The sequence below is a fragment of the Laccaria bicolor genome, genomic scaffold (assembly GCF_000143565.1).
Source record: "Laccaria bicolor S238N-H82 LACBIscaffold_83 genomic scaffold, whole genome shotgun sequence".
NCBI lineage: Eukaryota > Fungi > Basidiomycota > Agaricomycetes > Agaricales > Hydnangiaceae > Laccaria > Laccaria bicolor.
In genome coordinates this window covers 93,054-117,600 of record NW_001889954.1, presented here as the reverse complement: position 1 = coordinate 117,600, position 24,547 = coordinate 93,054, and the positions used below count along the sequence as shown (strand labels likewise).

The 24,547-nt window shown below is 47.5% G+C and overlaps 11 protein-coding genes across 11 annotated transcripts; 5 read left to right on the top strand and 6 right to left on the bottom strand.

Moving 5' to 3' along the window:
* Nucleotides 1–709: 709 nt before the first annotated feature.
* Nucleotides 710–3,929, bottom strand: LACBIDRAFT_317643 (uncharacterized protein; the record flags this gene model as incomplete). The annotated part of the gene is made up of 9 exons (XM_001890204.1): nt 710–2,434; nt 2,482–2,619; nt 2,668–2,681; nt 2,734–3,044; nt 3,096–3,167; nt 3,224–3,350; nt 3,397–3,529; nt 3,585–3,737; nt 3,789–3,929. 9 exons carry the CDS (start codon nt 3,927–3,929, stop codon nt 710–712), a joined length of 2,814 nt encoding a protein of 937 aa, XP_001890239.1.
* A 385-nt stretch (nt 3,930–4,314) lies between these two features.
* On the top strand, nt 4,315–6,072 carry LACBIDRAFT_335358 (uncharacterized protein; the record flags this gene model as incomplete). Its single annotated transcript, XM_001890228.1, has 9 exons — nt 4,315–4,428; nt 4,451–4,576; nt 4,666–4,760; nt 4,807–4,997; nt 5,061–5,200; nt 5,256–5,620; nt 5,679–5,739; nt 5,789–5,974; nt 6,016–6,072. 9 exons carry the CDS (start codon nt 4,315–4,317, stop codon nt 6,070–6,072), a joined length of 1,335 nt encoding a protein of 444 aa, XP_001890263.1.
* Nucleotides 6,073–8,581: 2,509 nt separating this feature from the next.
* LACBIDRAFT_317641 (uncharacterized protein) lies at nt 8,582–10,715 on the top strand (the record flags this gene model as incomplete). The annotated part of the gene is made up of 6 exons (XM_001890227.1): nt 8,582–8,684; nt 8,740–9,404; nt 9,452–9,691; nt 9,747–10,121; nt 10,171–10,619; nt 10,676–10,715. The coding sequence occupies 6 exons, from the start codon at nt 8,582–8,584 to the stop codon at nt 10,713–10,715; spliced, it is 1,872 nt and encodes a 623-aa protein (XP_001890262.1).
* Nucleotides 10,716–11,656: 941 nt separating this feature from the next.
* Nucleotides 11,657–12,012, bottom strand: LACBIDRAFT_317640 (uncharacterized protein; the record flags this gene model as incomplete). Its single annotated transcript, XM_001890203.1, has 3 exons — nt 11,657–11,743; nt 11,795–11,852; nt 11,906–12,012. The coding sequence occupies 3 exons, from the start codon at nt 12,010–12,012 to the stop codon at nt 11,657–11,659; spliced, it is 252 nt and encodes an 83-aa protein (XP_001890238.1).
* A 2,080-nt stretch (nt 12,013–14,092) lies between these two features.
* LACBIDRAFT_335356 (uncharacterized protein) lies at nt 14,093–14,594 on the top strand (the record flags this gene model as incomplete). Its single annotated transcript, XM_001890226.1, has 3 exons — nt 14,093–14,241; nt 14,289–14,467; nt 14,524–14,594. The coding sequence occupies 3 exons, from the start codon at nt 14,093–14,095 to the stop codon at nt 14,592–14,594; spliced, it is 399 nt and encodes a 132-aa protein (XP_001890261.1).
* A 1,214-nt stretch (nt 14,595–15,808) lies between these two features.
* Nucleotides 15,809–16,466, bottom strand: LACBIDRAFT_167799 (uncharacterized protein; the record flags this gene model as incomplete). The annotated part of the gene is made up of 3 exons (XM_001890202.1): nt 15,809–15,949; nt 15,992–16,168; nt 16,218–16,466. Coding segments are annotated over 3 exons (567 nt in total), but the record flags the coding sequence as incomplete, so codon positions are not given.
* Nucleotides 16,467–18,635: 2,169 nt separating this feature from the next.
* On the bottom strand, nt 18,636–18,957 carry LACBIDRAFT_317636 (uncharacterized protein; the record flags this gene model as incomplete). Its single annotated transcript, XM_001890201.1, has 2 exons — nt 18,636–18,888; nt 18,944–18,957. The coding sequence occupies 2 exons, from the start codon at nt 18,955–18,957 to the stop codon at nt 18,636–18,638; spliced, it is 267 nt and encodes an 88-aa protein (XP_001890236.1).
* A 282-nt stretch (nt 18,958–19,239) lies between these two features.
* On the bottom strand, nt 19,240–20,429 carry LACBIDRAFT_317635 (uncharacterized protein; the record flags this gene model as incomplete). The annotated part of the gene is made up of 4 exons (XM_001890200.1): nt 19,240–19,437; nt 19,518–19,634; nt 19,685–20,347; nt 20,397–20,429. The coding sequence occupies 4 exons, from the start codon at nt 20,427–20,429 to the stop codon at nt 19,240–19,242; spliced, it is 1,011 nt and encodes a 336-aa protein (XP_001890235.1).
* Nucleotides 20,430–20,506: 77 nt separating this feature from the next.
* Nucleotides 20,507–21,036, bottom strand: LACBIDRAFT_317634 (uncharacterized protein; the record flags this gene model as incomplete). The annotated part of the gene is made up of 4 exons (XM_001890199.1): nt 20,507–20,661; nt 20,744–20,765; nt 20,821–20,906; nt 20,952–21,036. 4 exons carry the CDS (start codon nt 21,034–21,036, stop codon nt 20,507–20,509), a joined length of 348 nt encoding a protein of 115 aa, XP_001890234.1.
* A 1,454-nt stretch (nt 21,037–22,490) lies between these two features.
* LACBIDRAFT_317633 (uncharacterized protein) lies at nt 22,491–22,877 on the top strand (the record flags this gene model as incomplete). Its single annotated transcript, XM_001890225.1, has 4 exons — nt 22,491–22,503; nt 22,557–22,676; nt 22,743–22,772; nt 22,825–22,877. The coding sequence occupies 4 exons, from the start codon at nt 22,491–22,493 to the stop codon at nt 22,875–22,877; spliced, it is 216 nt and encodes a 71-aa protein (XP_001890260.1).
* An 865-nt stretch (nt 22,878–23,742) lies between these two features.
* On the top strand, nt 23,743–24,160 carry LACBIDRAFT_317632 (uncharacterized protein; the record flags this gene model as incomplete). The annotated part of the gene is made up of 4 exons (XM_001890224.1): nt 23,743–23,754; nt 23,810–23,917; nt 23,969–24,076; nt 24,128–24,160. The coding sequence occupies 4 exons, from the start codon at nt 23,743–23,745 to the stop codon at nt 24,158–24,160; spliced, it is 261 nt and encodes an 86-aa protein (XP_001890259.1).
* Nucleotides 24,161–24,547: the final 387 nt, after the last annotated feature.

Sequence of the window (24,547 nt, the reverse complement as noted above, 5' to 3'; positions counted from 1 at the left end):
CTCATGTTGCATTGACGGCGTGATGGCACTGTGGGGAAGGTGATTGACGGCTTCTGTGCTTGAAACTCTTTCATGAGCATTTGAGTCCATTAAAGAGAGGTGTCCAAAATCCATGGTGAATGTCTAATCATAAAACGCATGAAATAGTCTATTGTCCGTACCAGCGTAGCTTACTTACGTCTGGGTCACCGATCCGGCCAGAAGGGAATGGCGGGAACCTCGCTGGACGGTCCTTTCCTGGCAAAGAAACGATGTCGAGGATGACATTGGGGACTTCCGGGCCACTGAATGAATTGGTAGAGGGAAAATCGGGGTCGTTAATAGTACTGAGACGCATTGCGCTGCCGTAGCTATAGCTAGTGCTCGTAACTGAAAGAAAACGCTCTGTACATGTTGGTTCTAGATCTATCTATATATATGGCCACAAAGCGCCCCCTTTTAAATTTGATCAACGGCATGCAGGGCGAGATCAGATCGTGACTGGCACTTGGCATCACTGATATCATGATCAGTGCTATCAAGATCGTGAAAACATAGGACTAGTACTCCTACGTAAAATACTAGCTATATATACTTAGTACGTACTCCGGAATCAATATGAAATGAAATTTAAGGCCTAGGCCTACGAATTCGAAGGTGAACATGAGAGAATGAAACTATACGAGTCATGATCAATAGACTGTTAATGAGGTGGCATGAGGGTCATTCTTCAATATTTCGAATCCACATCCTCAGATTTGATATTGACCAAGTCCAATTCCTCGTCCGCCTTCTGCTCCAAGTCTCCCTCAAGCTCCAAGTCTCCCTCAGGCTCCACGATCATTACGTCGGACTTCAGGGCCTTTTCCGGGCTTGTCTCGTTGTATTCAGCGGGGCGCGTGAGTTCGGCGAACAGGCAAAACACGTAGTGGAGAAGGCGATAGGCGTAGCGGAGAAGGTGATAGAACTTGTTGATATGGGGAAGAAAGCGCAAAATTTGCAAGCGAAGCGAGAAAAGGCAGAGCAGAATAGAGCAATAAAACATGTAATTCGTGCTTGAGCCTGAGTTCGCCGTCTCTGGACTGGTCAGCTTCGGAGGGGGGGCAGGGCCAGGAAGAACTGTGGGCCTATTTAGGTCTGTTGTAATGGTAACCGATTGTATGGCTGTAACTGTGACGGTTTCCGTGACAGTGCAGACCACGATACTAACGGCGGGAGATTCTGTTGGCGACGGGACATGCGTACATGCCGTAGCCTGAGTGATGCCTGCTGCCCTGAGCTGAAATTCTTCCATGTATCTCTCGGGTGTCAACCTGGTGGTTGGCTCGAGCAATCCGACTTTCTCAGGATCATGATCATGCGCAATCACTGTAGGTTGAGTTGCTAGCGCGACTTTCGGCTTTAGAAATTGGGCAGTCTCGGAATCATACGCAACCGCAGTGGGTTGACTTAGCAGTGGGAGGAAAGGGTCAAGAGCTTGCTTCAAATTTGATAGAGATTTCGAAGAGATGTATGGGTAACCGGCTGCAATAATCCAGGCGACCAGGGCCGCTGAAAGAATAGCTTTTAAGGCTCTCGATACCCTCCGAGCCGTGGAAAAGTGTTGGCCATGGTGCGAATCATTCTCCGATGATAGCAAGTCATTCTCCGAATTGAGTTGGCCACTACGCGCTGTTGGAGAGGAGTCCTCCTTGTCGGTGGTACTAGTACTTGAAGATACTTGATTGGAAGTGACGGAAGGAGCCTGGGTGACTTTCAAGTCAGACATGTTGGTTGATGCGGTTGTGGGGGGGAGAGTTGTAGTGGCAGAGGCGGACGCATTAGGAATGACGGACACATTAGGAGTGACGGACGCATTGGGAGGGATGAACGCATTGGGAGGGATGGACGCATTTGCAATTGGAGGGACGGATGCGTTGCGAAGGACTTGGTCGGAGGCGTTGCGAAGGACTTGGTCGGAGACGTTGAGAGAGACGTCGGACACATTGAAACGAACCTGGTCCGAAGAGTTGGCAGAGGCATGGGTGGAGGCACCAAAGGAGTGGTTGGACAAAGTGATAGGTTCCTGATTGGGTGCGGATGCGGCGTTGACGTGGCCTGACGACGAAGTGGAGACCTCCGTGGGCGCCATGAGCGACCTATCGTCGACCTGATTGGGTACCACGAGAGGCTCCTGATTGGATGTCGTGAGGGGCACTTCAGTGGGAAGGACTTGACTAGACGCAATGGAAGGCATCTGGTTAAGCGCCATGATGGGAGGTACTTCATCGGGCACCATCATGGGAACTGCCTGGTTGGACGCCATAGGAGGCACCTGTTGGACAGCAGACGTAGGGATCTGGGCAGACTGATCATTGGGCAAGGCGTGAGAGAGCTTCGACTGTTGGTTGTGAACGATCCGAGATGGATCTTTGTTAACCATCGCTTGTGGTGGCGTGGTTGGCACATCCCCGTGCTATTGGAAGCTGATTAAATGATATCATCATATGAGGAAGAACGTACCCTCGTCTCGGCCTCCTTGACATCATCTTTGTTGGTAAGGTGACGTTTAAAGTGGACAGAAAGAACGACATAGTAAAGGTTCTCCCCTTCTCCGTCTGCGTAGAAAATAATTGGCTCGCTTCTGACAACACCAAATGCCTAACAGCCTGGTAAGCTAGGTTGTTTATGGCACAAGATAAGACTCACGAGTCGTAATGATGCTGGACAGAGGTCAGTAAGTCTTTATCGCAGTGAGTCGGAATGAAGACTCACAGCGGATCTTAACTTTGTCCGTTCTCAGCAACCTATAATTGTGCGCAGATCTAGCCTCCCACCCGCCCGCAGGTTGGCCAGCGGAAGGGCGATTCTCTACGAATATCACTTTGCCGTCAACACACCCCGCGACCACAAAGTCTTCTCGCATGTACGCAATGTTGGCTATACGATTGGATTTTGATTTTCCCAAAAAGTCATAATACGTGGTTCCCATATGTTTCCGTTCTTTAAGGGAATAAAAATCTATTCCGCTGACCAGGTTTGTCACAGCGATTTCGGACCTCGAAGGCGATAAAGCAACGCAACCACTAGAAGAGGTTTTGAGAGTTCAATCTGTGCCTCCAGAAAATAAAACTTACATCTTATTATAATTACCAATGGGCGCATCCATTTTCCAAAGAATTGCGTACGGATCCTTTGTTTGGATAACCCTGATTATAGCAACATCAGGCTACAATTTAACCTGAAACATGGCAGGTGAGCTTACACAAAGCGGGATTTGCCCGAGTAACAGATGAGGAGGCTGTCCTTGTCTAAGAACAAAAGTTGATGGGGAACTTTACTGACTGGCGGAAAGTTCTTCGCCTTTGCGATTCGTAATGGCTTCTGTAGCTCTGCGAAGAATGTCACTTCAATTTGAATCAGGAAGAAAGAACCCACCAGCAAAGGGATCGTCGATCAACGCGACACAAGTGGACTGTTCATCGCTGAAACCCAAGGCCATCTGAGTTCCGTCATCGTTGATACATAGGCTTTGGATAAATCCTTGTATTTCGCGAAGGAGCACATCCGCCTTTGAACAAAATTGAAGTAAGCGAAATGAAGCGAAATTGAAGTTAATTACTTACTGTGTTAGGCCGTATATGTATAGCATACACATTTCCCGAAATGCACCCAGCAACAAACCAAAATGGAATGCTCGGGTGCCAACCAATGCTTTGCACTTTGGAGCCAGCGTCGTAACGTCTGAGAACTTGAAACTGCTTTTCAGAGGTGCGAATCTGAGGTTTATGTTAATACATCGATAGAGAAGGGCAATTTTTAACACTCACAGTGATTAACCCGCTTTCCTCCCCGATAGCTATCAAGCGACCATCGGGGGAGAAGGATACAACGGCTGGAGCACCTCCTGCACCCGGGATTTGACCAATATTGGTCAAAGTAATCGAATTCATTTCCGTCGTCTGCGACATGATTGGGTCTGAAGTTTGAGGCGTAGATGAATGGGACGAGTTGACAAGCGTTGTAAATGCTGCAGGTTGTAAATATGGGACACAAGGGGGGGGGGGAGCCGGGGGGGAGATGTTGCTGTCGAAATCCCGCCAAACTCATGACGTTCCATCTCTATAGGGACTTCAAGAGGGACCTTCCATAAAACGGGGATATAATGACGTCGCGATCGATGGCCATGGGTTGTGCATGCCCAGGAATTCGAATAGGAACATATTGCGGATGGTCTGAATTCGAAAATGCTGAGGGACCTCAGTAGATAGATCTAGGGAGCAAAACGTGTTGTGCACATGATCAAGCTTATCAAGCGTGTTGACACTTGTTGAGATCTAGAAACAACTCTTGATCATGAACAACTCCAACGTTCAGTGTTCAGCGCTCAGCGCTCAGCGTTCACTATCACTCAGAGAAGAGCTTAACCTGGCCACTAATTATAAGCGCCAAGCTTCCCCCAACAGCACTGTGCTATTACTCCCTAATTCAGAATAGGCCATCAGTCGGTTTGCCCCTCTCCAGAATCCCCCCAGGAAATGATTGGGATCGACGCCACGCAGCAGTCCTCAGTATGCCGCATGGCGTGGATGTTACTAGTAATATCCTCGATCGCAAGGTTCGCATTTCATGGACATGATATCGATCATGGACACCGGTACCGGTCTCATACTAGTACTTTACGATTGATCAAGCAATTCCTTCTAGATCTTCAGGATACCACCGTCCGATGTGACTTCGATCGCATACACATGTAGATGGACATATACATGTCGATGCACTTGCGACTTCGTCAAGGATAAGTAAGTACTATGCATTTATCGTCGTTTTTCTCTTTCCAAATTCGAGTTCGACTCAATCCGGAATGATTTACTTAATTCTTGAATTGTTCAATCGGCCACAAGGCCACTATACTCCCCCCACCCCCCTTGATGCCCCCCTTTGCTTGATCTATATATATGTCTCACCGGCCGCGGCTCGCATTCAAGTGCTCGTCAAACCACTCCCCTCTACTCTCAAGAAACACACGCGGTCAAATGGTAGGCACCTGCTGGCTCCGAATCCTTGTCGCTACAATCTTTTTGACAATGTCCCGTAGCCAGTGGAAAGACTTACCCGTCAACGTGAAAGGTCAGCGGCTTCGACCATCCGTGAAAGAACACTCTCCGTCGGACACATGGAAGAGGCCTGGATTGGGGCACAGGACGAACCTCCCCAGCTGGTGCCACTGGAAGAAGGACCTGTAATTAGAATCATTCACATATCTATCCTGGTCTCCCATCTGATTTCCCATCTAGCCATTGGGCGCCCACGGCTACCTCTACACTTTACACGGCCAAAAGCGGTCGATGCGGGACTTCCCCATTGTGAACAATGTCGACCCGACCACGGAGCTACCAGTCGTTGACGCCTCCAACTTTTTCAAAGGCTCACCACGCTTTCCTGACATCCCGCTCCACCAATCCCGCGTTGTCGTCGACTCACACAAATTTTTGGTCGTCGGCTACATTGACCAATACATTCCGCGAAACCAAACATTGGCCGGTATCAGTCGGAATCTAATTTGGCGTGGCGAACTCGCCGTTTTTCAACTCGGGATCAGGGTTCCCATTCTCTCGAGGTTTAGCGTGGCCTCCAACATTGTGAATAAGGCTTTACGCCTGTGAGTGCATCCGTCTTTTTGGTGGGAAACTCACACAGATGACTGAACTTGCCATCAGCTTCATGTCGAGAGTATTAGAGGCCGTCGAGGAGGATGAGGAGCCACCCGTCAACATCATTGTGAGTTCAGAAATGTTGATTTGATTATAACTTGTAATATTAATCGAAGTACTCAGGTTGGATCCGATATCTGATTCAAAGCACTTTCAAAGGATTGATCAATGATACGTACACATGTAGTATACGCACATATGCTTTATGTATTTTATACACAAATTATGCCGATGCAAATGCCCGCGACGTAATTCCAAATAGTGGGTCTCACTTGTTTGCCTCTTCTACCGGTACCATGCCCGTATGTGATGTGATGTTTTCTCCGTTAACATCCTGAAACAGCTAAGACGAAATGGCACACCAAGCTCGAGCTCACGGACGCATTTGAGGGAATCCTGATATGCGAGCAGCCGAATTTTGAATCTCAAGAATACCAGCGTGACGATTCGGACTGCGATCCAATAAAGTACGTATGAGAGGATCCCAATCGTTCCAACTATTCGTAAATTTCTACGCATAGAAGTACAAGGATGGCGTAATGTAAATTTGTTGGTACTAATCAATATTAATATGGAGGAGGAAGCTACTTATGTGAAGTCGCTGCCAGGGTACTGTTAAATACTCAAACTTGGAACTCAAGATAGTCCTTCATCCACGCGCAGTCGAAAGCCATTCCAATTCAAACCTCGTCGATATTTTTTCCTTTGGCTGTGTTAAGCTTTCAAGTCATTGGCGTGTTTGTGGGTCCTTGTGGGTCCCATTTTACGACCAAACCGTGATTACAAATCTCAGCTACCATCTTTCTCAATATTTTGTTATATATACCATATGCAACGTATAATTTTTGATACCTCTAATGAAACTTTCTGTTAATCAGTATATCTATATATCTAGATCTCGGACTCCAAGAAACTTGCGTGTACCCGTGGCGTACGCGTACGCGTATAGCACACATACTTCGATCACCCCAGACTTTCAACTCATGACCAGGACCTGCTTTTTCGGATTCGGCCCCCAAAAAAAAGACGTTTGTATCAGATTTTCTATAAAGAAAACCAGAACGTGTTCGCGATCGATCGAAAAGGCGTGTTCTTTTCTTCTCCACGTCTGCGGGTGTCTGCCAAGTCGATTTCTAACGAGTATTGTGTGGTTCGACCTTTTAAATATTTATCTACTGTGGTACTTTTCTACGGAGCGTGTCCAGTCGTAATTAAATGCAGGAATGATAATATCATGTTTGGCCCGTGGATTCAAAATTTAAAAACTTCGAAGACAGTACTTACCAGTATATGGCTAGCTTCCAAATCCGGCTCCATGGCCAAACACAGCCAAAGTCACTGTTTGATTCCACCCTGACCGTTTTCCTTCCTCATGATCACGTTTCAACACTCGTTGCTCGAATGGGGACATGCCGAAGTTGAACGTTGAGCGCTAGCCCAAATATATGCTGCCTCATGCATAAATTTGACGAAACGTTGACCTGGACCTCATGCGCACAACGGTCACGCACCAATCTTGAACCTAGCGCTAGCTTGAGGCTGAACCTGTCCAACCTGTCTTGCTCGAGCTCTCATGATCACACGGCTAGCCATCATGATCAGGCCTCGTCGCGAATGCTACTACTACGTATATACGGACCAGGCCTCAAGTTTTTTTAGCCTGAATCTGGCCTTTCCAATTCGCGCTATCAATACTGGCGATCCTGTGCGTACCGGTACCAGTCGCGATCGACACGAACTCCGATAGACAACACGCCACGATCGCGACGTACGCGTACTAGTACTAGTGGGCCTTTTATTGATCAAGCGCATATGCCTGTATGTGCAATTCGAACCTAGGTACCGGTGAGATTGTAACCCCATTTTTATCAAGGTACTGATATGGCCGTTCATGGTACGGGCCCGGGTTAGATCCTGACGTTCTTAACATTGGCGGGACTGAGAAAATATTTGGCGTGAATTCGAACCTGGCCAGTTAATACAAGCACTAGCGGTGAATCCGGAACTGCTCGCGTGTGTGAAGTTGTCAAGCTTTCACTATATATATACTTGGGAGGGATCCGTATATACGCAGCGCTAGCGCTAGCGCGCCCCTTGACCTCGTTTTCATACAATTGAGGTATGCTGCGCATACATATATGCATATGGTGCGTCGTCTCATATATTTTACTGACATCGATATCAATATCATCCGAAATCTGGCTAATACATACGATGTCAGATTGATCATGAATTCAAAGCGCGTGTTAATTCGAGTTCCGCAAGGATATAGGTGGCATGTTTCTTGGGATATGCGCACATCGATATCGGTACCCTAGGCCTTCGGATTGAGTGCCTGACCGGAATGTCACATCGTGGTGATTAGGTTTTCCTGAATTTATACTGGTACGTAGAATTACCGCTCTATTATTTTGATGAACGAACGACAGCGATACCTCACATATACACGGTACGAACATCCCACCCAATCGCAACGCCCACCCATCTCTTGCTAGTCGACGTCATAGTCAGCCATGCCTCCCAGTCACACATCTCAGGAATCGTTTTATACGTGTACGCAACGTATGTGTCCCTCGAAATTTGTAGGTGTGAATTTAGTTGCTCAGTCACCGGATATCTAGACCGCTATACAACACCTGCAACGATGCCGCCTTTGAGCTCAAAGCCCTCCCGAACAAGTATTTCTCTTACTAGTACTATATGTAAGCCTCTGCGAAAAAGGTTGTCGATTATTGTTGCCAATTGTGTTGGGCCTCTGTTCCAGCAGCTATTCCCGCCGATGGCCTACCGATTCGTTCCTCAAAATCTTCCATCGCCCCTGGGTGCCGCGACCAGCCGAATCCTTTAAAAACCGCCTATTCACAAGGTAGCAGTAACCAGTTTTACAAACAAGCTTCACATATCTAATCATGCCTATAGCTTCTGGTCGTCGCCCTCCATTCTCAAGGTCTCCGGAGCCCACCGCCTCAAATTACCGGCCTAACGCCTCTCTGAAAACATATTATGGGTCGGGTCAGTGGTAGACATTCCCTCTATCTAAAATATGCCTCACCCCATCATTATCCAGGTTCCGGGTATCAGGAGCGGTCCCAACAAGCAGGTAATACCGCCAAGCCCAACATAGGCGAAACAGGGCAAAATGATCCCGCCGACAATCTGAGAGATTCGAGAGCCTCCGGAGAGCCTCCGGCTTTTCGAGCAGTACCTCACGAAGAATTCCGCAGCAAGGACAAAGGCAAAAAGAGAGCCCCTCCGAACGATTCTTGGTATGATTCGATTCCCAACATTCCCCCTCGCGATCGCAGCCCAACTCCGCAGGTTGAACGTCCAACTAGATATGCTGGTACTCCATCCCCTCAGGACCCAGTCTTCGACCGACCACCTTCTGCAGAGCACGTACGAAAGGACGATGGTGCCATGGAGCCTCCGACCTGGTCCATCATCAGTGGCCCTGCTACCCCATTATTTTACTTCCATGACCGTTCTTCTAGCTCCACCCTTCCTGAACCCGAAGTTGCTGCGCATTCCGACCATGGGTACTATGACAGTAACAAACAGCACAGTAGCAATATGTTTGCCGGCGAGGATGAACAAGGCGATGAGGAGGCCCCTGTTAGTGACGATGCATTTGGCGGTGAAGGACTCTCTGTGGGTGATGATGAATTTGGTGGTGCGGAGGCTTATGCGGGTGACTATGACACATTCGACGATGAGAACGGGAGGGGCCATTTTGTAAGTCACTTGTCCGATAGTATGCATATCTTGACGTTTGCTCCTAGTTTGCTCAAGAGTTTCTCAAGAAATTTGAAGAAGTTGGTCAACGACTGACCAATAATGTGAATTCGAATTTAGAGAAGATGGTTTCTTCTTTGGAGGCGCAGAATGCATCCTTTGAGAGGACATTGTCAAATTTAGTTTTCTCTCACGACAGAACCCCTTCTGTAGCAGTTAACGCTGATTCCGAGGTCAAGATCACAACTCATCCTGTTCGTAGGGATCCCAAGAAAATAACCTTGGCAGTAAGGGAGATCTCAATATTAATTTGAGCAGCTTACCTGGCTCTCTTTCACGCAGGACTCTGTGCGGAATCACCTTGTTCACCTTATGGGCCCCAGAGTTCAGAACGTCGACAAAGAAGCTGCGGACCTCTTTGCCGCAACGTCAGGCCTTCGACATGAAAGGGACGATTGCTGCACAGCATCCCATTTCAGGATCGACATCCTCAATGGGCCGCGTTCCCCTTGGAATCGTTCTGCAGCTCGGGTATTCGCAATCGACTTCGCTCGTTTTCATGATTTGAATCTTGATGGACCCCTACTGGACGATATAGAAAACACATTCTTTACGAGGGTAAAGACTTTACGTGCGGATCACCTCAAAAGTCTTCGTCCAAAGGCAGGTAATGAGCTCGACTCGCAGAAAGTTCGTAGATGGCAAAGAAAACGAGGAGTGAGTTACCTCATTCAAGTTAACTTTAATTTCTGTTGATAGAAAGCAGGTTTTCCTACGCCGATTATCTGTCGCATCGAAGTATAAGCCTCTGGAGAAACACATACGTTTTCTCCAGCGCCTCGGAGTGGACGGCATGTCAAGCGACGAATCGGAAGATGAATGTGAGACACGGAGTACCGCTGCTCTCCAACGCAGGCCCATTTACCATGTTACGATGCCCCGCTGGAGGGCGCAGTCTGTCACGAGGTGGCTTCACACCCTTGATGGGCTTCATATGATTAGCCGTCGTGTCCGTCGGTCAAGGGGAGCGTTTCCTCGAAGGCGTATCTACAGTCAAGACAGGATCAGCAAGTCGACCAAAGTCATCAACTGTCTCCCATTAAATGTTTATGATGACATGTGGCTTGAGGAGCAACGGAAGGTGGAGGATGATCTATTCTCCTTACGCCCGGTTCATGTGAATTATGATTTATCCATTGATCCCACGATTTACAAGTAAGTGTCATAAGGCTTTGTAGATTTTTTTCTGCTAACCATGAATGCCATACTAGTTACGTCAGAAATCTTGACCCATCATATGCAGAATACTAGGATCATATATACAAGCTTTAGACCCGTGTCTACGCCACGGCGCTCGCTGCGCTCGACCGTTGCTTCGACACTGGTCACAACTTGTGATGTTTGCGGGAAGGAGTGGGACGTCGACTATCGCGCATGTGAAGCGGTTCAGATTACTTCGACATCCTGAAGGTTTGTGGGAGTTCAGGGAGTGACTAGTAGAGAGACAGGTCGTTTGGAGCGACCTTTAAGGACCCAAAAGAGTTGACTACGTCGCTGAGCATCTCCTTCACTTTTTCTTCTCTCTAAAAAAAAAATTAATCATGTGAATTACGTAATTAAACTGACCTTCGAAGTCGCTAGTTGAGCAACCTCTGGGATTCCTTGAAGCACCTCCTCGCCACGGCTGTTGCTCGTTTCAACGCTCCCAAATATGTTGCCGGCAAACATGTCGGTGTGGTGGAGCTCGCGGTGAGTTCATCTCCATGCAAGGTCATAGCCCGAAGTTGTAACTCCTACGATACATGGACATTCATAAGCCTCGTTGTTTTTCGTGAAAGTGAGAATGGAACAAAACAAGAAAAGTCGGTGTCTGTGAGGGCCTGAGAGACGCGGTCGAATGGGTTCAAGGCGCTGTTGAGACGCTGGTAAGCTGCTCAAAGCTTGGCGTCTAGATCTGTCACATCTGCTGTCGAGCATCTGGCAGTTGCAATGGTGCATGGCATCGTTGAGCGCGGGTTAACACCCCTTCTTTACAAGGGAGGTCCACGAGAGCAAATGATTTCAGTGAGTTGAGGGCAGTCGAAGTCGAAGTTGAGGATAAAGCGTGCAATTTCGAAGACATGACCTGGTGTCCGCTCAGACGTCGTGGAGGGTGAACAGAGAAAACGTACCTGAAGCAAATCCGGGAAGTCAATGTGTCACGCTAGCACGTAGAGACGTTTAGGCTCTTCCGGCTCTTTATGAACTGTTATTCAACTGCGAGGGTATTCATTCACATTGCTGTGAGACAAACGACCTCTGAGAGTCTTCATATGTTCGCTATACTCTGTATCTTCTTGCTGGCTATGAAACACAGGTAAGTAGCGTAGAGTCGAGGAAGAATAACACACCATTTGCTCTCGTCTGCTCCCTTGACTCATCGTTCCCTCTATTACCATAGCACTGACCCTGGGCACCGTAAGGATTAGATGTTAATATAAACGAAACACTACGACACTCACAAGCTCCCTGCCCCACAAACGAATCCTGTACCATCGCCGCGCCATTGGACGTGTCCAAATGCAACCTCATTCACGATCGCATTTTCTTCGACAATATAGTTCCACATTTGAAAAGACCGTTCCGGACGCATCGTCGTACTCTATGACCGTTCCACCGCAGTCACTGATATTGCAGACGGAACGTATGTCTCAGCGACGTCCTATAGCCGAAAGACCACTGTATTTCACGACGCAAAACCTAAAATCATTGGTGGCCAGAACGAGTATTTTAGTACGCTGTGGCTCTCACCGTGCACATCCCTTTCAAATTCCTTGGAGGTGGGTCAAGACAAGGCTAAGAAATGGCAAAGATGATGATATATATTTATATATAGCACATGTACAGCACAAGTACTTTAAATTTTTGTAGACAAACGTAAGTAATAAGTTTTCCCACGGTGCACATCAACCGTCCTCATTATAATGGTGAATGAACCCCGGCTAGCGCTGTAGCTGCGCGCGAACATTTTCTGCTTACTGCAGCGCCCCATACAGACCTTGGAGCCAGCATACATCGACTAAAGACGCTCAGAAAAAGCTGGCTAGATCAAATTGTCAACCTCCAAAAAGTTTGTGTTGACTTTCTCAAATCTGGCCTGGTGTCATAAATTACGGCGAAAGCCAAGCCATCGTAATAGTCGGCGAGACAGGATCGGGGAAGACGACACCTAGTGCGCATAATGAATCCCGTCATGCTAAAGCCCTCGTCTGACCACAACTCTATTAGAATCCCGCAATTCGTTGCCTATCCAGACTTACATATCACATATTTTCATGGGTCTGTTGAAAGGTGTTGCCAAGAGGCGGTCTGACCTCAAAATCATTCTCATGCCAGCCCCCCTCGATGCCGTCAGATTCCAGAATTACTTCAGCCTATACGCTCCAACGGCTCAGCCCCACTTGCCAAAGTCCCAGGTCGGTCACATCTAATAGAGGTCTTCTACACGCAAGAGCTAGAACCCTACGACGTGGAGGCCAGTCCTTATGATTCATCACGTTGAAGATGAAGGCGATGTTTTGTTCTTGACCGAAGAGGAGGAAAACGAGGACGCGTGACGCAAGATCTATGCATGGCCGCGAACGGGCTGATCTTGTTCTTGGACAACTGCGGAAAAGAGATATCGCTTACATGAGGGGGATTTTGACTTTGCAAACGCCTTCAAGAGGGCACGGTTCTCAAGGTCTGAAAGAACTTTCTCCGAAGCTGGAGGAAGGGAGGCGCTGGTGGAGGGCACAAATTGGGGTTGGGAGGGGGAGCTGGGGTTGTTTAGGGATGAGATCCGCGCCGTTGCTGATCAATATAGGAAGGATAAAATGATGAGGGGGGTTTGTTTTTGTCTTAATGGATAGATCTCCAGTCACTCCAAGTGAATGGCCAGGCCATCAAGATCACAGCATCTGAAGGCACAGATGTAGAGCTCGCCTTCGTTTGAACACTGGTTTTCATACCTGCAAACTCTTTCTCAAGGACGGAAATGCTGCACGGCCCAGCGTATCGTGTCGGAGTCCTCACATTGGCGATGAAGGCGATGAAGTCGATGAAAACGTCTGGTGAATTTACATTATTTCCTTATCAAAAGGAGCGGTCGCTGACGGCTGTTCATGCAGCTGGTTCTATTTAATTCCCAACATGATCTCCCGCGCACACACCTCTCTAAACCGGCCGTTTGTAAAAAACCAACCCTACGGGGGTGGAGCTGCAAGGGCCGGGCGCTGGACGCTCAGTACGGTACCCCAACCGCTCACCCCATATCTCTTCATTGTTGCCTCTTCCAAACACAGGATCAGGGTAAACTTGCTTAACCTGCTGCTTAAGATGCGACGCCTCAGCATGCATCGGCATCTGGAAAGGAGTTTTAAGTGAGGAGGAAGGAGAAAAAGAACGTACCCAGGTCCTATATACAGAAAGCATAATTTCGGGAAAATCTCAACACACCCTTCCGCAAATCGCGTTCCCGCAAGAAAACAAGCACGGGCTCCCCCATCCATTGTCGATTTTCGCTCGGTTTAGGGATCGTTGACGATCGTTGTTCACAGCAAAGTTGATAGTCATTTGTTTGTCCAACACTCTCCCACTCCCATCATTTGCACGCCTCTCTCGCACCACCCTATCAACACTCCGTCATTCACAACAACGCCTCAGAAACAATGAGAACCAACTTCTTTCTCAGGGGCGACGTCCTTACCAACTCGCCCCGGCGCAGCGAAGAAATTCAGCGCGTTCTGTGCAACATTGGGAAAATCAAGAACAACGTAGACACTTCTTTCGGCGAGCATCAGTGGGCGGTCGTCATCTTGTGAGTTCTTATCCTTGATCCCATATTGCATACTAATCATCCTTCAGCAACGGCCTCCATACTTCGAGGACTCGTCAACGTCACTCGACAGTTTTTGGGTTCGTCCAGGGGGGCGAACGCTTCTACTTCCAGTGCTGGGCGGCCCACATCTTTGAAGATGGACGTACGGAGATGTTCTCCGATTACGACCGCGAGCTCGATCTTGAAGACTTGACACCTATTACCTGTGAGTACGTTACTTAATTCCCTTGCCGATATTTATTGGAGCCAAAATTTCTACAGTCGTCGCCCGCAACGGTTCCGTCGCGCACACCGTCATCTACGAAACGGATGGATGGTATACGATGGAGTAGAGGAATGCGGTCAGGTCGAGGGAAAGGGAACTGTCACCATTTCTAATTCGCGAGTATGTAGAACCAAATTCACTTCTTGTCCTACTCAAACCCAGAAATTTCGTCTTACTACCTACTACAAACCGAAACGACATTGGAGAAGATGAACAAAGCAATAATAACGCGCACACGAAGACTTTAACTTCAATTCTAACGTGATGCACACACGGACATGTCCAGCAACGACTAAGTGTTAGATTTGGCAGTTTTACGCGAACGTAAGTACATATACTCTTTTCCGCAAGTTTCTTTCATAGACTTCACTCTATTGCCTACTCCAAATCGAAACAACACCGGAAGCGACGAACAACACAACAATGTCGCGCGTACACGAAGGCCCAACATCAACATCTAACGCGTAAATGCCGCCGGAAGGGCGAGGAATCGGGAGAAATGAACGTATCCGCTACGGACAGGTGGCATTTCGCGTTTGCGAGTCGGGTATGATCCTGAGGAGTGGAAAGGTCACTGCTGTGATACTTTCCAAGTGAATTGTCGACGTGCCGGCAAAAGACACGAGCATTAAGCTTACCCCACTTGCAAAAAGGCCTTCGATGTGTCATGCTCCTCGAGTCTTTCTGACGGTTCCACAATGCCCTGCACCTTCCCTGCCCCAAGACGACGTCTCGTCGTCCGCAAAATGGTCACACACCATCCTCCAGCTTCCAAAACCCTTCCACCTCGCCATCGGTCCCCCAGGCTTAAGACGAAGTCCTGCCATCCGCTAAACGCCCTGTCCACGTGTGGGTTATGTTAGATGGCTTCGTTGCCCTCGAAAACTATGAAAAGAAAAGAATAGGAAGGTTTGCTAAGTGATTCAACACCCTAAGCACGAAGAAGCACTTACACATTTCGTTTAGCGTCATCACCGTCCCACCTTGCATCGACGCAAGGTATTGACTTCCGGCAATCGCTATATCGGCACGATGTGGTCCTCCCAAGACTCGTTTCTTGTTTTCGTTCAATGTTGTAGGCTGGAACGACGTACGCATATTCAGTTTATGGAGATTTGGCACAAGGATGGACGTACCTTGGTCATTCAATCATTTACTGTCACCGCCTCTCATCCACCTTTCCAAAGCTCACCCACGACGTGTACATCTTCGTGTAAGCGTTATCATCGTCTTGCCGGCCTTCTCATGTGTAGTTTCAGTTTGTAATCGGTAGCAGAATGAAACGTCTTGCCTATCCCATTGACCGATACAAGGACCGCAGGCGTTGGTGAGAACAAGTCCACCGACACTTTCGAAGGCTTCTAGTTGTCCGTCTCGTGCAATGGTAGCGCGAACCTGCTCAGAACCTGGTGTGATAGTGAACTTGCTCTTGAGGTGGATACCGTGATCAGCAGCTTGCTTGACAATGGATGCCGAACGTGGCATATCCTCATATGACGAGTTGGTGCAGGAACCAATGAGGCTGACCTTGATCTCTTCAGGCCAGTTGTTCTTCTTGGCCTCCTCAGCGAATTTGGAGATGCGTGTAGCCAGATCTGGTGTGAAGGGGCCGTTGATGTGGGGCTCAAGTTCCGAAAGGTTCTACTGCAAGATGAGTTACGAAGACATCTCAAATTAAACCTTGACATACAATCTCGATGACCTGGTCGTATTCCGCACCCTCATCGGCTTTCAGGTTGTGGGCGAACTGCTTAGCATAGTTGGCAATATCCCCGCGTTTAGTAGCATTGAGGTAGTCGACCATCCGATGGTTGAAGGGGAACATGGATGTGGTTGCACCGATTTCAGCGCCCATGTTGCAAATCGTAGCCATACCAGTGCAAGAGAGAGATTCGACACCTGGGCCCTTGTACTCGACAATAGCAAAGTCCCGCCCTTTACGGTGAGGATACCAGCGACCTTGAGGATGACGTCTGGAAAACGATAAGGCGTTGTTAAGGGATACATGAAGCGGATAACGTACCCTTGGGAGTAGCCCATCCACCGATTTTGCCAGTCAAATTGACACCGACGACCTTGGGGCACTTGAGTTCCCAAGGAATCCCAGCCATAATGTCCACAGCGTCCACACCACCAACACCATAAGCAATCATACCGAGACCTCCAGCATTGGGGATATGCGAGTCAGTGCCGATCATAAGACGACCAGGGAATGCATAGTTTTGCAGGATAATTTGATGGAGACCATAAGCGTTTCTTCTTGACGATGATACTGCCGTCAGAAAGACCCTTGTACAGCTCGTAACTGTTCTCGTCGATGATGTTGCTGAAGGACACGGCGACATCTCCCAACGCGATGATAACGTTACTTCGGATGCTAGCGTCTTTGGACGTTTCGAGGATCTTAAACAACAGCTGGTGGTGCTGGTCGCAGAATCGCCAACTGACGCAGAGGAACTTGCTGAATGATAGCGTTGCAGCTGCTCACAGTGTTGGGCTCTGCAAACAAGTTTGAGATCACTCAGAAATCAATACTGGGACAATGCACGAACCCGCTTATTTGTTTTTGGGCGGTTTTGGAGTTGTCGGTGCTTGTTTTTGAGAGTGATGATGGAGCCCATGACTTCGACGATGGCTTGGCGCCTTGGGTATGACTGGTGCGTGAGACGGGTACTCGTCAGGCGATGAACATCAGAAAGGAGCAAGACAGACCTCGGAATACAGCTGGTCTAGAAGGAGAATGAGTTGTCTGGGTGATGGGCGTGGAGCGGGCTCTGCGAATCTGACGAGGAACCTCGCGAATGCACGAGAACCTTTATTATCTTGCGCATTGAAAGTCTTGCCCGCGATCTCGCGGAGGATTTCGTCTCCGACTTGAACATCTCCAGCGAGGACGGTGAGGCACTCTGCCATGGGCTCGGAGAGGTGTTCGAAGAATGTTAGGAATGGAATCATGCTGGTGTTGACAGCAAGCGATTGACCATGATGATTCACGGAGAGACATGACTTTGTAGACCCAGAGATTGAGATCTGACTTCTTCATGTAGTGTTCGTTTTCAGCGACCGTATATGCGGGTCATTTAATGGTTCTACCACTATGTTAGAAGCTAAAGAGGGGAACAGAAGATAGAGACGCACTTCATAAAGGCGTCCCATTCAACAGTCGTCATCCAAATCCGTTGCGTCTGAAGGCGGAGAACTGTGACAATCAGCCCAAGTGTCGCAGGAATTTGGTCCTGCCAAGTCCACGCCTCATTCTTCTTGCTCGCAGCTCCACGACCAGCCCTCCTCCCCGCTCCAACCTTCCCTCCCCTCCCGCTCCTGCCCTTGGTAGCAGCTGCCGGCGGTGGCGCATCACCATCCTCAGTGGCCTTGACCTTCTCAGCCGCCGTAACGAACCATTGCAGAAAAAACGCGTACAGCTCCAACGGCGTTTTGTGCGCCATGTACGACTTCTGATCTCCCAACTCCACATCACGCATAGTGGCCTCTAATTCCGCCAGGAGGCCAGAGGAGATGGAGTCGAGCAGTTTGCTCATAACGGAGCCATATTCGCGTCTGCGTGTTTGAGTAGACACCTATAAATTTCAAAAACCTGTTCGTCCGTAATTGCACTGCTGGAGTCGGCAACAGCCTCCACGGCAGCTACCAAATCGTCAGATTTTGGAGTGGAATTGGAATGAGGTAGTCACCTTCAAGAAGCCGCTCCGGATCCTCTGTTGTGAGATCATAGTCGTGTGGAATGTCGTAACTATCGAGCTCTTGAAGAGCCTCGACCTCTATTCGTAAATCGAAACTGCTGATCATCGTGGTCGACGTTGACTTCAAAGTTGAACGCATCGCGTCAGTCACGTGCACATTTTACAACTTGGCCTTGGGTTTGGCTGGATGATCGTTCAGACGTTCAAGTCTAAAATCTCCGTAGTTTGTACACCATGAGCCTCGTCTAATGAGTTGCAAAGCGTTAAATTTTTCGAAACGGTGATTTGGCTGGTCGATGTCAATCGCAAAGCAATATTCAACCGCCCTATTTGGGCAAGTCCTGAAAATACATCTAAAATAAATGTGGAACGATACAATGTCGAGTAGATAATTTCCAAATACCAGATCAAAGATAAAATGGTATACCGTACACCACCGGAGCTGCGCCAGTCAAGTACTTCAGCTTGCATGAATCCCGCGACTGTGCCACAGAAGCCACCAGAGACAGAGAAGGAGACGCGTGGGCCCGGGGTTCCTTTCCGGTTTCATTCCACTTGCTAACATCCGCAGGAGTCAAACGCAACTTGTCAAAGACGGATTGGGAGAACTTGTCGATGTCCTTGTCTGTGACGTCCCACAAGTTCGCGACGAGCGTAGGGCTGATTGAAGATGTCGTTAATGGTAAGTGAAGCGGGAGACAGTTCGAATACGTACCACCCAGCGAGCATGTAATTGTAAGGTGTTCCCGTCCTATAAAGTCACCCAACTCCCTGAGAGCACCCGATGAACAACCCCAAAGCATAGTTGCAGCACATTTCGGAAGGCTGCGAGTCCTATGGGATCGGATATACTGTTCCCCACCTCCATGGCCAAAGTAACTACAATAAAACCATTCATATCAGCAGTATTCATACGAACAAGAAGAAGACTTACACAACCAAGTCCTGCGTCTTCAGCGCATTCACGAACTGCTGCTCACCAAGGACCAAGAACAAGTGTTCGTCCTGGTCTTAAGCCAATGAGCTGGTCGCCTTGCCCGTGGTTGTCTTTTTCCACTGCCGAAGCTTCGCCGCGTGTTCTTCCATCACAGCCCGAAGGTCAACCACCAGCTGAGCGATATCGACTTCCGCAATAGCAACTGGAACGCCATGGAACCAATAGAGGTCCAAGATCAAGTAGATAAGATCCTCGAGCTCTTCATCTTTGCACTTCGGTTGAGAATCGGATCATCAAGCGTCATTTGACTGGGTCCCTGTGCCTGCGATATGGTTTTCTTGTGGTTTCCTGCCCGCTGCTTCGATTTCTTGTCCTTAGCGTGAAGGCTACGCTGAAAGATCTTATCGAATTGCGCCCGGAGATCCGAAATCATCTCTGGAGTTGCATCCGACCGTGGACTTAGGATTGTCTGATATACATAGTCAACACATGTCAGACGAAAAGACAGAACCCACTAACCTTGAACGCTCCCAACCAGCAAAACTCGATATTTTCAAGCAGCTCGCGTAACCTCGTATCCAGACTCTCACCACGTAGCCTCCACCAATTCGCGCGAGCCTCTTTGTCATCCGATTTGATGTTGACGGCTGTCTTGGTACCCTCGTCACTCAACCTTACGATCTCGCGCAACTGACCAATAGCATCGTTGAACTCCAAGTGGTCTTCCACATCGTCATCTCCGTTATCTCTCCTTCCTTTCAGAGGCACGCAGAAAACAAGTGGTTGGCTTCCTTCAACTCCGCCTTCTCGTCGTGAGATGAACAACGTGCTCTTGTCATCTGTGATATTGATGTTGATCACGATCCAGTTCTCCGGAAGGTCCCCCGTCTCTGAGGTCGAAAGTGATTGAACGTCAAGGCGTCGTGAGCGATATTTTTCTCGGATAGAGGTCCAGTAAGCTTGAATCAAAGTACCTTCTCGCAAAGCACTGTCTTCTGCATCATCATCGGACTCTAGATCAACGTTGAATCTTCCAGGGTGTTCTATCTTTGGCCGAGGACGAGGTGTCCCATCAGAGGTGATAAGTGGCCACTGGAGGTCGTCGGACTTCTGAAGTGCGGAAAATTTGTGTTTCAATGGATTCCAACATCTCTCTCCGCAGAGTGATTGCAGTCGAAACATCTGTGAAACCATCAGTATCCCCAATCACGCGTGTCAGAAGCAATCTCACCAAGTAAAGTCGCAGTGACCGCTGAGCCACCATTTCCTGGTCTACCAAGGGAGGTTTGGAAGGCTTTGATCAGTGCGAGAGAGATCGCAGCATCTCGAAGCTTGAGGACGCTACCATTCCGAAGTCAATGACAGGTTTGCTTGGAATAGCTTCTCCGCCTCTTCCAGAGCGTTCAGAACATCCTGAGTAGGTAATGCGAACGCAGCCTTGTGCGTAGTCGACATTCCCATGGGAATAGCGATTGCTACGATGTACTGGTAAGGTTCTGCAACGAACGTGAGAATGAATAACTCACTAGACTCGGTGAGGGAGCTAAGGAACATATCCATTGTAGAGAGTTAGTTTGCCCATGAGAGAGTTCTCATTCGCCTTCGAAATCGATTGGGTCAGATGTGTGCATTGAAAAGAAATCGAGGTTTCTTACCTTCATTCGGGATGAAGATGGCAGGGATAAAAACTTCTCAAGCAAGCCATTGAGGTCTTCATCTGGCTGATTGCGTCGTGACCAGACTGCTTTTGTCAGAGAAAGGTAGCGAAAAATGACCATGAACGTACTTTGCTGGTGAAGAACGGCTAACAGAGTGTCAGGGAGAAGCTTCGTCCCCAAACACCAAAGTCTCAAATTGCTGGAACGCGCCATCAAGCCCCTCCAACATTTTCAATGTCGAAAGATAAAGTTCTTGCGCATTCTCATGCTGAGCGCTTCGCTCATTACGCTCTGCTCGGAGTCGATGAACGATAATAGTGTCAACGCCTGGCAGGTGAGAGAGTAACGCAGCAGCTTTTACCAGTGTTGCATTTGCCTCCTGCAGTTGACCAAGATGAAGCTGAACCTCTGCCTTCCGAGACAACGCACGACTGTGGGAACGTTCAGTGCTTCAGCGAGATCCTGACCCTGCTGTGCAAAGTGCTCAGCTTCCTGGGGAGATCCACGCGTCAAGTACATTTGCGACAACGCGAACAGAGTGGAAAAAAGTCCGTGAGCTGTCCGCCACTCCAAATCATGTCTGAAAGATCGCGGAGGGTATGTCTTGTTCGGCGTAGGCTGTGATTGTGATGGAGCGGATGTTTGTTCAGCCGTAAGGGCTTCTTTCTTACTGTAGTTCGTCAGCAGGCTCGAGATCTTCATGCACTGAGGTGGTAGTACTAGTACTAGTCTGAGTTGAGTTCGCGGCTCAACCGGCCCGCAAGGCACGTGAAAGGCGTGACGCGTCACAATATCTTCTTCATATCCTCAGCCTTTCATCGTCGGAAGAAATTTTTATTATATTCACAATCTAAGCCGTAGTAAGATGCTGATGTTATTGAAGAAGAAATTTTGAATTTCTTCTTCATTTCCTCGCTGATATTATCCCTGAATAATTTATTATTTTATCTCTGATTTATTCTCAATATCTTCTGTGAATAAATAGGCCAATGCCCCCAGTGACTACTCGGATATAATTTTTGAGGCTGAATAAACTTGTGTAAGAGGCCGTTGCAAGCACGGCAGGTACGAGTCCTCTTTTTTTTTGCAACAGGATATATAAAGAACAATTTTAGAAAAGAATTTTAATTACCAATATTCTTTGTTCTAGCCATCCAATTATATTTGTTAGAATTGATTCTGTTCCTGTCACCTGTTTCCATTATTCCAACATCCTTATTGTTCTTATTTTTCCTATTGTCATCATCCTACCCCTATCTTTTCTATTGTTCTTATTGTTCTTATTGTTCTTATTGTTCTTATTGTTTCTATTCTTCCTATTCTTCTTATTGTTCTCACTGTTCTTATTGTTCCTATTGTTCTTATTGTTCTTACTGTTCCTATTGTTCCTATTGTTCTTATTGTTCTTATTGTTCCTATTGTTCCTATTGTTCCTATTGTTCCTATTGTTCTTATTGTTCTTATTGTCTTCTTGTTGTTCTTTGCCCCTTGTTGTTTCCAACCTATATAAGTAGCCCAGCTGTACTCAATGAAGTCCCCAATATTCAGACTTCAGGTTATTATTGTAGTCTCTGTTCAACATAACAGTGTCTCACTTTGGTCTTCAGCTATTACCTGGCCACTTGCAACAATATTTTCTAAACCAAATATTTGTACATCAAGTCACCATGGCTCAACAATGTATGTGATACAACTGTTTTTGGTTTTGCTGCTGCTGATGATTGATAAAGCAGTTCAAACTAATTTCAAGGGCTTGCACCTGCATGGAGATACTTCTCCACCTACCCATGGAGAAAGTAACAAAAATGGTGAAGCTGGCCCCAGTGAATATCGAGCTGTAAGCTTGTCGTTTAGTAAGTTTTTATATTTTATTTATTTTATTTTATTATTTATTTTATATTCATTTTTCATTGAAATAGATAGTTCAGCTGATGTTGGACCCTTCCAAGGTATATTGCTACTACTCTGCAATTACTATACCTATACTAACAATACTAACAGAAGACTTTCCACCCCCATTGATTGATCAAACCCAACAACAAGTGAAAAAGTAGTTTTGAATACAACTTTTCCACTATATATGTGTGCAATTGTTACGAGTCCTCTGAGTTTACGAAGAGACTCGTTTATTACCCTGGATCTCAAGGATTTTTTCAGCGTTCTAACGCAGAATTTAGCCTTTCTCCCACGAAAATTGATGGTTTCCCATGGTCAAGGATTTTGTAGTCTTTGTCCAGGGTTTGTAGTCTTCTGTTAGCATTTTTGTAGTCAACACTACAATGTTTTACTGACTGTGTGAACTGTCTGGTGATGGCGCGGATTCTTGCTCAAAATGGTCATCACCGGTTAAAGGCACTTTATATACACGACACCTATACCCAAAACCTTGTATCATTTTGAATCAACAAGGAAGATGATGGTCCACATTCCCATGACTGATTCTTCACTTGTGGGTGTGGGCCAGTGCTTTGCATGGCATCCTTAAGTGTGTTGTGTGTGGTGACAAAAGTGAGCATGAAGTTGGTATCTGAACAACCCCAAGAAGAAGGGAAACGAACCACAATAGGTTGGCACAACCTAGGTTTTAGCAGTTCCTACTCATGTACTTGCTTTTGTCCAGCAGATGGACAGTTAGCATCTAATTTGCATGTTTAGTTGTTGATATACACAAGATCTGACATCACTCATTATGATATAAAGGTTAAAGTCTCTGTGTGTGGGGGGAGAAAGAAGAAACAGCCAGCGGAAAAAAGACACCATCTGATGCGAAGGGTCTGCCCTAAAGATCTCACAAAGAACCATAAAGATTTTCCAAGGCCAGGAAGGTCCGAGATCCCATCAACGATCTCAGACTTTCATCCCTTCTGTGTGCCTTTGGATGACGCACATTCATTTCCCATCAATGCGATCGGGAAATGAATGTGCGTCATTGTTCGTGCCTTTCTCCCTTGCTTCACATGCCAAGTGAATGTCAAATTCTGCTCAGGACCTCAATGTGGCTCGTTTCGCTGTGTACTGGACTCCTTTGGATACCTCTACACGCCCCGAAAACACTGCACCGAACCGTTTGCAAATCGGTCAACTTGTTGTAGAGGTATGTCTGTTGTGTTTTCGTGTTTTTGGCCTTATTGTAAATTCTGCTCAGGACCTCAATGTGGCTCGTTTCGCTGCATGCTGGAGTCGTTTGGATACCTCTACACACCTCGAAAACACTCCAACAAACCGTTTGCAAATCGGTCAACTTGTTATAGAGGTATGTTTATTCTATTTTCGTGTTTTTGGCCTTATGGTAAGTTCTGCTCAGGACTTCAATGTGGCTCGTTGCTCTGCATGCTAGACTCGTTTGGAAACCTCTACACGCCTCGAAAACGCTCCAACAAACCGTTTGCAAATCTGTCACCCTGTTGTGGAGGTATGCCTGTTCTATTTTCGTGTTTTTGGCCCTTATGCTGACTTCTGCTCAGGACCTCAATGTGGTTCGTTTCGCTGCATGCTGGAGTCGTTTGGACACCTCTACACGCATCGAAAACGCTCCAACAAACCGTTTGCGAATCGGTCAGCTCGTTGTAGAGGTATGTCCATTGTATTTTCGCATTTTTGGCATTATGGTAAATTCTGCTCAGGACTTCGATGTGGGTCGTTTCTCTGCATGCTAGACTCGTTTGGATACCTCTACACGCCTCGAAAACGCTCCAACAAACCGTTTGCGAATCGATCAGCTCGT